The sequence below is a fragment of the Chiloscyllium plagiosum genome, unplaced genomic scaffold (genome assembly GCF_037043375.1).
Source record: "Chiloscyllium plagiosum isolate Xiang-an unplaced genomic scaffold, Cpla_swu_hap1 HiC_scaffold_10, whole genome shotgun sequence".
NCBI classification, from domain to species: Eukaryota; Metazoa; Chordata; class Chondrichthyes; order Orectolobiformes; family Hemiscylliidae; genus Chiloscyllium; species Chiloscyllium plagiosum.
In genome coordinates, this window is record NW_028270148.1 from 112,113,840 (window position 1) to 112,126,841 (window position 13,002).

Genomic DNA, 13,002 nt, shown 5'->3' on the forward strand with positions numbered 1-13,002 from the left:
TCTGCTTTATTAACGCCCTTTACAGAACTAAATTTGCAAATCCTCCCTTTGACGAGCCAACTCATGACTTCAAGCCTACAGAAACTACTTTTAAGATAATTGGGGACAGGCAAAAAAATGATGCGTTTACCAGTGGCATGCACATCCCATGTATGAACAGAAAATCAGCCCAGCTCAGCAGGGACAATTCCAGCAGCATCAGCTGCTTTTTCCCTATTGACATGCCCCTCCACAGGGCAGATAAATGGACAATATTATCCAGCTAAAAAGGAAGCAGGCAGGTCAAAAGAGCATCTACAGGCAGAAGCTCAGTTCTCACAAAAATTCCTTGAGGCAGGTGACTGCTGCCATCCACAGCTTCCAGGAACAAGACCTCCTTTTCTAGGGAGGAGGTGGACATGAAATGCCAATGGCTGGTATGACTGGTCACTGATGGGAATACCCCAACCCCTACCACCCCCAAGTCTCTGACCCTCTTAAGTTGGGTGCACTCTTTTCCTGCAAGGACAGAATACCTTCACAATTACTAGAAAACAGAGGAGGATGTCATTTTTGGAGAATGACTGAGAGGCCTGAGAGTGCACCTGAGAGCAATAACTGGGGAAGTGAAGTTTGATTTTATGATTTGATTTATTGTCACATGTACCTAAGTACAATGACAAATTTTGTGTGCAGTACAGGCAGATCATAACATATAAAGGACATATAGATCATGCAGATCATAATATATAAAGGACACATAGATCATAGGGTGTTTAGAGCGAACAAAGCATCCAAGGTTATGGCTGTACAGGAAGTGCACAAAAGCAAGATCAACATTAGATTTGAAATTAGACAGCAGTCCAATAACAGTTGGGAAGAAGCTGTTCTTGAACCTGTTGATATGTTTTTAATCCTTTGCCTGACAGAAGAGATTGGGAGAGAGTATAACCGGGGAAGGAGGGGTCTTTGATGATGTTGGCTGCTTTTCCGTAGCAACAAGAAGTGTAGATGGAGACCAAGGATGGGAGTTTCCAGCATGCAGAAGAATAAGGTACACTGTAACACGTGTTGTCCTTAGGACAACTATGTAGGAGAACACTAAGCAAGGCAGTGTGGTCATGTGAAGTTATACTTCCAATTTGCCACATCCTTCCAAAGTCAAGAATCCTCTTGATGCACCGACTCCAAGTTGGAGAAGTCACGTGCTCATTGCTGACTTTAAGATTAGATTAGATTACTTACAGTGTGGAAACAGGCCCTTCGGCCCAACAAGTCCACACCGCCCCGCCGAAGCGCAACCCACCCATACATTTACCCCTTACCTAACACTGCAGGCAATTTAGCATGGCCAATTCACCTGACCTGCACATCTTTGGACTGTGGGAGGAAACCGGAGCACCCGGAGGAAACCCACGCAGACACGGGGAGAACGTGCAAACTCCACACAGTCAGTCGCCTGAGACTTCTTTGATCACTCTGATCAATATAACAGTGAGACACTCGGAGGTTGTCCTCACAGGTCTCTTCATTCCCATAGTTGCTGTGGCCTGAAAAATCCATGCGCTGTGATCTTCTTCTCTGATCCATGCAATGATTTATAAAAATTGACACTTCATTTGACAGATTGCTGCATCATTCTGACCTCCTTAGGTTGTCAAGGAGCCCAGAAATGGGGTGCCAATTGGTTAATTCTGATAAAGAACAGGTGTGTATGCACTCAGACTAATTCATGAAGAAAGAACGTCCTGAGACTAACGTAGTGAGATTCCTGCTATATTGCTTACCTAGGAGAGGTTGAGTGTTTAACGATGATTCGGATTCTAATGAGCATTTGCAGCAGCGAAGAACAATGACTCCTCCGAGGACAGTGTCTTCATGGGCGAGGAATGGTGAACCTACAAATGAGCCAAAGAAAACACCTTTATTAACAGAAACCTGTAGGTGATTCAAATTTGAAATTTCATCAGCCTTCCAGTTTCAAAACAGCATTTATTCCTTGACACTCCAGCTATTTTGCACAATCCTATACACAGCCCAGGGTTAAAAATGGAATTAAACTACAGCATGTTAGCTTAAATATCACATTTTTGGTGGATAGTTGGATACAGTTCCCATTGAAACAAAGGTCCAGGGATAGAACCTTTGTTAAGTTATGCAATCTACAGAGCACCTGCATAACCTGCAAAAAAGAATCCTTCCACATACTGCCTTCCAGGGTTACATTGAAAACTAGATGGTAAGAGTGATGGGTAAGACTTAAATGCAATTATTTAGCAACATTCAAAGGATTTTATTAACAAAATTACTACTTCATCAAAAAGAACTAGCAGGATACAAGACAAAAACCAAGAAGATTTCTGGAAGCTAATGACACCAAGAGATAGAGAGATAGTGCAGGACAGTGGCATCTGCCATGACCTAATCAAATGATACAGCAGGCTCAATAGACTGAATGGCTTACTCCTGTTCCCATTGTCCAGTATGGTATGAATGGTCACCTTACAAGAGGAAAATCTGAATAGTATATTTAAGTGCGATAACAAATTCACCTACACTGCTGAACTGTGCTGAGTACCTATTCAATTCCAAAAAGAAAAATTTAAAATATCATAGGTTAATATATGAAAATCAAAACTGTTACTTTTCAGAATAGTATTTTAAAAAGAAAAAATATGATTAATTATCATTCTTAGCTTTTATTATGTTGATGTGCAAAACCATTTAAGTTTTAAAATAGAATGGGTGATTACAAGTAATTGGCTGAAAAGGGATTATGGAGATTGACATTGTGAATGAGCTGAATTAACAACAGTTATTAACCTAGGGTGCTTCAGTGCACTTGTCGTTTCAACTTTGCATTACTAGGTGAACTGAATCAGAATAGTTACTTTTCCTAGCCAGTTCTCTTTACCTCATCAGAACTGGCCAATTAAACTGTTATCCACCTCCAAAAATGTCACAGTTACTGTTTATGAATTAGGTTTTCAACTCAATTCGTTGAAAAGGGCACACGGCTACTGGTGAAACTGTCTCTTGAAACTATATCTTTCTTATTTACTTTTATTTCATTCATAATTGACTTTCTTTTATCCAGATTTCTCATTTTCTTACCGAACGACATTACCACAGGCACTGCTTGATAAACATCTGAGGCCATGGTTGGGCTGCTCTCCACAGAATTTCTTAATTAGCTTTAAAATTGCATGGTAACTTACTGAAGATACTCAATTCATAACATTGTGGTTATAGGTTCAAATCCAAGTACTAGGTAAAATTTCACTCTGCCACCCACAATGTGCAACAATTTCAGTTGTTTCTCAGCCAGGAAGCTGGGTGGGAAATTTTGTGGAGATGGCGTGTTCTGTGTTCAGTGGATTACCCTTTGAAAACCTAGAGTCCTATCCAATGAGAAAATCACATTGGAGCTCAAAGAGAAATCAAGAGGCTATTCTGCTAATTAAAAAGCTCGCTGGAAATAAATGTCATAAATTATAAAACACTACAAGAGGCCATTTAACCTACCAAGTCTGTGCAAAACCTTTGCTAGAACTATCCAATCAATCTCACTCTGCATACTTTTGAGCTCTGAAAATCATTTCTTCTTTCAATGTATTTGTTAAAAATAGCTAAAAATTAAATCCAGAAGTATAGATTAAAAGTAGATTGCATTCTGAAATTGTATTTTACAAGAGATAAAGTAGACAAAACAAATTCACACAGAAATCCAAACAGTGTCATACAGCATAGAACAGACCCTACAGTTCAACCATCCAAACTGACCAAAGTCCCAAACTAAACCAGTCCCACCTCCTTGGTTCTAGCCCATATCCTTCCAAACCTTTCTTATTCACGTACTTATCCAAATATCTTGTAAACACCCTAACTGTGGGTGTTCATTCCACACGCAAACTACCCTCCGAGTAAAAAATTTGCACCTCATGTCTTTTTAAAAATCTTTTACCTCTCATCTTAAAAATGTGCTCCCTCATCTTGAAATCCCCCATCCTAGGGAAAAAGACTTTTTTTTTTCAAAATAAACTGCAAGAAAGGTTGCCTCTCAATCTCCTACACTGTGAAAAAGTCCCAGCCTATCCGACCTTTATAACTCAAACCTTCCATAGCCAGTAACATCCTGGTAAATCTTTTCTGAATCCTCTCCAGCTTAACAATATCCTTCCTATAACTGGGCGATTAGAACTGGATACAGTATTCTAGAAGAAGCCTCGCCAATGTCCTGTACAATCTGAACATGACATCCCAATTCTTGTACTCAAAAAGTTTGAGCAATGAAGCCAAGCTTGCTAAATGCCTTTTTAACTGTCTATTTGTGATGCAAACTTCAAAGAATTATGCAGCTGCACTCCTAGGTCCCTCTGTTCTACAACATTACCCAAGGCCCTACCATTAATTGTATAAGCCTTACCCTCATTTGCTGCATGAAAATGCAATACCTCGTATCTATCCAGATTGAACTCCAACTGCCATTTTTCAGTCCATTGACCCATTTGATGAAAATCCCTTTGTAATCTTAGATAAACTTCTTCACTATCTACTATGCCACCAATTTTGGTTAAAAATCACAACACCAGGTTATAGTCCAACAGGTTTATTTGGAAGCACTAGCTTTCGGAGCGCTGCTCACAACCACCCTATGAAGGAGCAGAGCCCTGAAAGCTAATGCTTTCAAATAAACCTGTGAGACTATAACTTAGTGGTATGTGATTTTTAACTTTTTACACCCCAGTCCAACACCGGTACCTCCAAATCAGGACTACCAATTTTGGGGTCATCCGCAAACTTATTAACCGCACTGTCTATATTCTCATCCAAATCATTTATAGGTCGTTCTGCAATAACGTGCGTTTTGTTAATGCAAGTTTGCTACAACGCGATTGACAAATTGGGACATTGTTTCTACAGCGTGAACTTTTAAAGCATGTATTGGTTATAATGATTCCATCCCCATTAGTTTAAGTAATGCTGCTATTACACTATTTTCTTATAACAAGGGATTACACAAGAATGGAACTACCGTGTCAAAGCAAAACTGACTGTATATAAATGACCAAAGAGGATCCAGAACTGATCCCTATGGAAGTCTTCCAGTCTGAAAAGCAACCCTCCCACCACTGAGTCTCCTGCTGTTAAGCCAATTATGTATCCAATTGGTGAGCTCACCCTGAATACCATGTGATCTAAATTTACTAATTAGTCTACCATGCTGAACCTTGTTGAAGGCTTTAATAAAGTCCAAGTAAACAACATCTACTGCTCTGCCCTAAACAATTTTGGTAACTTGCACAAAAAGATCCCAACTATTAGCAATTGCTAATATAAATTTACAAAATTTGACACAGCCGAACAAAGATATACATAGCCATATAGTACAATTTAAGGTTTTAAAGTGTTCCTTGGAAGATGTAGAAAATAGGGTTGCAAATTGTAATCAAATACATTCCTGGGATGTCTCATTACATGACTCACTCCCCACATTGCTGCCAAGACATCCGACGTTGTGACACACTGCTTTCCAAATTGCACAAAGTACTCACTGTCCAATTGGATGATTCTTTATTATCAGCCTAACACAGCCTTTTTCAACCACTTTTAATATTTTTAGATCTAGTAAAGAAAAAAATGAACAAAAATGCTCCTGATGGTTTTTCTCTGGAGATGCACACAATAGTGTCCTGGAGATTGAGTCTTCAGGGATTGAAGATCAATATGAGTCCTCAAGGGTTGGCACTTTAGAAGAGAAATTGAGAGGGCAGAGCTGCCTGAGGATGGTACAAGGGTTCATGGCAAATTGCACTACCATCCAAAACCTCCTCTTCACCCCATGCTCTCCAGTTTTTCCTCTTGTCCCGTGAATGAAGGACGCCAATCTCCTTTGCATTAATGATACCTTGCCATCTTCAAATGCAACAGGAAATGAAACAAAGTGTTATGGACCCAGCTGACGTTATCAGTGGACAACTCAGATGCCAGACTCAAAGCAGGCTTGGTAGATCATTTTTTGGTTTTAATTTAATGAGGTGGTCTTTCAAAGCAACAAAGCATCCAAAATTGTGGATTTGGTTTCAAAAGTAAAACAGAAGTTTACTGCACAGAAGAGGAGATAAAATAGAATAAACCAAGTTATTTACTTATGACAATTGGAAACACTTCAAAACATGCAGCAAAAATACAATCCCATCTATACCAACATCATCACTTTAGAATCTTCAAACACCAGAGACAGGGTTCACTTTCCATTACATCTATAGATTTACTTGAACAATTTCTTTCAATTCCTATTCTTTTTTTTTTATATAGATATTTTTATTAGAAATTTAACATTTTTACAAGTTTACAAAAATAAACAAAACTCTCAGATATAAACATTGATATACAATTAGCTCAAATATACAATAGCCAAAATTTGACAAAAAAAAACAAAAAACAACAAAAAAAAACCGAAAAGAAAAAAAAAAAACAAACAAAACTCAACTATCTACTAATCTAACCTACAACTAACCAGGGTGTATATTTAAGTCTCTTACATGCTCGGGATGTGTTAGCATCAGATATGATAAAACCGGTATTCGTGCGGGATTCCTCCCCCGAGGGGCCGCGGATCAGCCAGGTCTGTAGTCTCAATTAAATAAAAGCCCTTGTTAGGATAGCCGAAATATCTGTATTTATGTAATTCAAAAAGGGCTGCCATATTTTATAAAATAATTCGGTCTTTCGGTGCACCATATTTGTAAGGAAGTCAAGGGGAATACATTCCATAATTAGTCTGTGCCAATTTGAAAGTCCAGGGGGGCCCTCCGCCACCCAGTTCATCAAAATATTTTTCCTTGCACAGAAAGAAAGAATAGAAAATAGTCTCTTCCCGTACGTGTCCAGGGAGGGAAAGTTCGAAAAGCCCAAGAGGAGAGATACGGGGTCCACTTTTATTTCCGTTCCTAAAATTTCTGTCAGGGTACTTGCTACTTTAGTCCAATATCTACGGATCTTATGACAGGTCCATAAGCAATGTACAAGAGTGCCCACCTCTATTTTGCATTTAGGACACATTGGAGATGCTCCTGCCTTAAATTTTGCCAATCGAACCGGTGCTATATGGGCCCTATGAAGTATCTTCAGCTGGATAGCCTGGGTTCTGTTACAAATAGTAATTCTTCTAGCATTTTCCCAGATATCATTCCACGTTTCTGTGGAGATTTCTAATCCCAGATCCTGATCCCATGTTTTAAGCAGATTATCCATATCTCCCGATACTTCATCATGTAGTAAATGATAAATATTACTGACGGAAGATACCCCCACTGGTCGTAGGACACTACATTCTCTATCAGATTTATAAAAACTATCTAATAACGTAGTCTTCTTCTGTATATAATCTCGAATTTGGAAGTATCGAAAGAGGTCTCCATTGGGTAATCCGAATTTCTGACGCAGCTGTCCGAAAGACATCAGGACCCCATCTTTAAATAAATCCCCGAGACACGAGATACCCCTGGATCTCCAGAGTTTAAAAGTGGCATCTGTTAACCCCGGTTGGAATCCCCATGCTCCCACTATCGGTGCATAGGGGGATGTTTTATGTGAATTACCCTCATTTTGCCGCATTATATTCCAAGCCTTGATTGTATTCAGTATTATAGGGTTTTTACAGTGATCTGTAATGATTTTCCTCTTGTCTGAGAATAAAAGGTTAATAAGTGGGTATTTTACTTGAGAAGCCTCGATGTCCAACCAGATTGATTGTGGATCAGACAAGACCCAATCAGCTATGTAACTTAATAGGGAACTTAATTGATATTTCCGAAAATCTGGGAAGTCCAATCCACCCCTTGCGTGTGGAAGCTGTAGCTTCTTCAGCTTAATGAGGGGCCGCCTATGATTCCAGATAAAGGAACTCAGCCAGCTGTATAATTTACATAAAGCCGTCCTCGGCAGCATCACCGGAAGCATTCTCATAGGATACAGGAGACGGGGCAGGATATTCATTTTGATTAATGCTATTCTACCCAACCAGGAAATTGGCAGGTCTCCCCATCGCTGGAGGTCTTGCCTTATCCTTTCCAATAAATACACAAAATTAGCCTTATACAACTGACCAAATACTGGAGTAATAAAAATGCCTAAATATAAGAAACCCTCCAGGGACCAGCGAAAGGGAAAAAGGGAACCGTCCGCTAAGCGGGGTATCACAGCAAGGCCACCCATTGGCATAGCCTCCGATTTTGAAAAATTAATTTTATAGCCTGAGAATGCACTAAATGTATTAATAACTTGGATTAAGCGAGGTATGGACATCAAAGGGTTACTGAGGAATAGAAGAACATCATCTGCATAAAGGGTAATTTTATGTTTACCTGTACCAATCCTTGGGGCCACTATATTAGGATCAGCTCGTATAGCTTCTGCTAGTGGTTCAATTATTAGCGTGAATAACAATGGCGAGAGGGGACATCCCTGACGGCAGCCCCTACCCACACTGAAGCTATCCGAGCCTAATCCATTGGTAACCACAACTGCTTTGGGATCACTATACAATGTTGAGATCCATTTGGTAAACACCTGTCCAACACCAAACCTCTCCAATGTGTAAAACAAATATAACCATTCGACCCTATCAAATGCCTTTTCCGCGTCTAATGAAACCACTACTCCTGGTATCTTTCCCTGATGACAAGCTTGAATCATATTCAGAGCCCTTCTAACATTATTGGATGATCTACGGCCCTTAATAAACCCCGTCTGATCCTCCTTTATAATATGTGGCAGTATCCTTTCTAATCTCAGTGCTAACGTTTTAGAGAGGATTTTAAAATCTACATTTAGCAAGGATATTGGTCTGTATGATGTACAATCTTCTGGGTCCTTTCCTTTTTTAAGGATAAGAGAGATATTTGCCTCTTTCAGCGAAGGCGGGAGACAGCCCTGACTATATGCATAGTTATACATGTCCATAAGTGGACCAACCAGTATTTCTGTAAATTCTTTATAGAATTCAGCTTGAAAGCCATCTGGGCCCGGCGCCTTACCATTTTGAAGGTGCCTAATTGCATCAACTATTTCTTGGGGTGTAAGAGGAGCATTTAGGACTGATACTTGTTCCGGAGTTAGGTCTGGAAAAGTCAAATTTTTAAAAAATGACTGCATCCTCTTCGTCCTATCTTCACAATCCTGTGATTTATATAACTCAGAATAGAATTCTCTAAAGGTCGCATTAATCTTTTTATGATCATGAGTCAAAATACCCGTACTTTCCTTGATAGACATAATAGTCTGAGGGGCCTTTTTTTTCTTTGCAAGAAATGCTAAGTATCTATCCGGTTTGTCGCCATATTCATATAACCTTTGCTTTGCAAATAATATTTCCCTCTTAGCCGTTTGAGTAAGTGTAGTATTTAGAGCTGTCCTAAGAGCTGTAATCCTTTGCAATTTAATAATAGGTCTATCAGTGTATGCTGTTTCAGCCGCTTTTAAGCGGGCTTCAAGCAGACGCTGTTGTTCTCCCTTTAATTTCTTCTGGGTCGCTGAGTAGGAGATGATCAAGCCTCGCGTGTAAGCTTTGATGGTCTCCCACATCATTGACGGGTTGCTAGCTGTACCTGAATTAATTTCTAAAAAAGTTTTAAATTCTTGAGAGAAGTACTTTACAAATTTACTATCTTTCATTAAGAAGGGGTCCATACGCCAATGCCGAGGGGATGTCCCACTGTTCCTCGCCTTAGTTTCCATATATACAGCAGCGTGGTCAGAAATTGCTATATTACCTATTTTACAGGATGATATGGAATTTAAAAAAATCGAGGGGGCAAAAAACATATCAATTCTGGTATGACATTTATGTGGATTAGAGTAGAAAGAAAAATCTCTACCCTGTGGATGAAGACATCTCCATACATCTACTAATCCTAATTCTTTGTTCAGATCCATCAATTGTCTAGATCTGGGAGAGACTCCTGCAGTACTCTTAGGAATCCTGTCTATTTCCGGATCCATAATACAATTAAAGTCTCCCCCTATAATTATATGACGGCATCAAAAGCCATCAATTTTGAAAAGGCTTCCATTATAAATTTAAAGGGGTGTGCCGGGGGGGCAGTACAAATTTAAAATCCCATATTCCTCTCCATTTATGAGGGCTTTAATCAAGATATATCGTCCAGATTCGTCTTTTATCTGCTTTAGGATTTTGAAAGGGAAATTCTTCCGAACAAGAATAACAACTCCCCTGCTTTTTGAGCTAAAAGAAGAAAAAAAGGCCTGATCAAATCCGCCCTGTCGTAATTTCAAGTGTTCTTTATCTGACAGGTGTGTCTCCTGTAGGAGAGCTATATCAACTCTTTCCTTCTTAAGATTTGATAATATTTTCTTCCTTTTATGTGGCGAATTACTCCCCTTGACATTCCAGGTGCACCACTTAACCGACTGATCAACCATAATCCTCTGGGCCAATCCGAGACCCCTCGGGACGGGGAACCCTATCCAGAACATCCCGAGCATGGAACATGTAAAATTTACAAAAATAAAGCCTCTTTAATACACCCACAACAATACAGTAAAAAACTATTTCTAAATAAAAAAAATATAAAATGTATCTAAGTGGAGACTTTCCCCCTTGTTCCCAGGGGGCGTCACTTCCTCTCCAAAAATCCCTCATATCCTCTCCCAACCAATGCCCCACCCTTGACCCAGGCACTCCTCAATAAAATGAGGAAAATTCAAATATAATACAAAGCTAGAGTTAACAGTGAGCACCCCACCCCCACCCCTACCAACACCTGGGTATATTTAGTAATGTTAATACCATATATAAACATATAACTATAAAATTACCAGTTCAACAAATAATAATTAAATATGATAATACAAAATAACGAAGGGAAAAACAACCCCGCTCCTAAAGACAGAGGTAAAATCGAATAAGGTAACCACCTCCCCCCACCAACATTAACCAAATCCCCCAGCTTATATATATATACATACATACACACACACATATACATACATCCCTCATATATACATAAAATAATAACAGAAAACAACTCCAAGGGGGGGGGGGGGGGGGGAAGAAAATCAAATCCCTCTCCCCACCCCCCATGATAATATTAAGCAGTAAGGTAAGAAAAAAAAGAGGAGATATAAACCAAAGCGGGGGGGGGGGGGGAGGCAGACCAACATCCATTATGTCCTACAGTTTATCTAAGAGAGTCCAAGAATTCCTTAGCCTTTTCTGGTGATCCAAAGTTATATACGGATCCTTCATGGTTAAAACGTAACATCGCTGGGTAGCGTAAGGAGTACTGAACATTTAAGTCCCTTAAACGCTTCTTCGCCTCGTCGAATGCCTTCCTCTTTCGAACCAGAGCCGGGGAAAAGTCCTGAAATAGCATGATCTTGGATCCTTTGTAGATCATAGCTTGGGGGTCTTTTCCGAGATTTCTAGAGGCTTCTAGGAGTATATGCCTCTCCCTGTAGCTCTACAGCCGGAACAGGACCGGGCGTGGGCGCTGGTTCGAGCCGGGCCCACGTATTGCTACCCGGTAGGCCCATTCCACCCTTACCTGGCCTGATCCAGCTTGCAGATTTAAAAGTTGTGGCAGCCACTGCTCCAGGAATGCTGTAAGCTGGCCTTCCTCTTCCCGTTCGGGAAGGCCCAGCAAACAAATATTTTTTCGACGACCTCGAACCGATTGAGCGGTTGTCTCCGAGGTCGCGGCCTTTAACTCCGCCCCTCCGACTCGGCGTTGAATTTCTTCAATTTCACGGTCGTGCTTCTGCAGCGCGGCCGAGAGCGACTCCCAACGATTTCTGGATTCGACGATAAAGGCATCGATCTTCGAGTCAAGCTTGGAAAGCATTTCTGCAGGACTTGCTACTGTTGGTAAGTCCCCCGGGGCGGCTGTGGACGCCTCTGCTGCAGCTGGAGAGTGTGGGGGAGGGGTTCCTGCTTGCTGAGAGCTGCGGGCTCCCTTCCCTTTAGTCATTTTAACTTAGGATAAAGTTGCTTAAATGTAATATTACACAACTAATTGAGTTACTAAACTATTATAAATGATTTATAAATGATTTGGTGAGCTTGGTAGGGGGTAGGTGACCCACTGTGCCCAAGTCTTGGGAGGAGCACTATAGACTCAGTCTTACTGGGTCGCCGCCCAATTCCTATTCTTGAGAGTTTGGTAGCTTCTTCCTTGAGTATTCATACAACTGAGTTTAGTCGTTCTCAACTTTAAATAATCCTTTTAAGGCTCAAACCAAACACTTCTGGTTTGGAACTTTCAAACTAAAATTCTTATACCAAGGTAACCTATTTCCCAACAGTTCTAATCTGATTCATTTCTCTCAGAGAAACTGCTTCAGTCTCCCAATTTTAACCAGCACTTGTGCAAACTGAAAAACAAAGGCTTTTTCTCGAAAGCAAAGCAAAAAAATCTGGATCCTTTTAAGTTTAAAGCAAGCTAACGCTCTCCAACATTTACTCTGTCCAATCACAGAACTCTCAGTGCAAATAAATTCCCATCATCAACGTAGGGTCTCTCTCTTTCATAACGGTTTCAGCAACTATTTTAAAATACTGACAAGTTAATCACTAAATATCCTCATACGTACTGACTAAAACCGAGGGGGTAGAAATACAGCATGTGCTGCTTGAGCAAGTGGTGGAGGCAGGTACTTTTGTAACAATTAAACAGCATCTGGATAAACACTTAAAATGCCAGGGCATAGTAGACTATGAACCAAGTGCAGGCAAATTGAATTAGTAGAATTTGGTGTTTGCTGGTTGTCATAGGCATGGTGAGCCAAAGGACCAGCTTCTATGCCGTATAACTCTATGACTATGTTACTCATTCAAAATCCAAACTCTAAAGTAAAATGCTCCCAATATATGTATCTACATATCGTTACTTTACAAAAGATCACAGGATGCCACTCATCTATTCAAATCTCGCCACTCTGGGTTCTGGTTCCAACAGATCCCAAAATAGCTCTCCACTTCCAAAATGGGGGCCCTGGGCA

At 40.2% G+C, this 13,002-nt stretch overlaps 1 protein-coding gene across 3 annotated transcripts in view; it reads right to left on the minus strand.

Annotated features, from left to right (window-relative positions):
- tasp1 (taspase, threonine aspartase, 1) overlaps window positions 1-13,002 on the minus strand; it is a 97,139-nt gene that overhangs the window by 16,899 nt on the left and 67,238 nt on the right. For all 3 annotated transcript variants that reach the window (XM_043696630.2, XM_043696634.2, XM_043696632.2), the window contains exon 11: window positions 1,767-1,877. In XM_043696630.2, coding sequence (XP_043552565.1) covers window positions 1,767-1,877 — 111 coding nt within the window. The remainder of the gene's footprint in view (window positions 1-1,766; window positions 1,878-13,002) is intronic.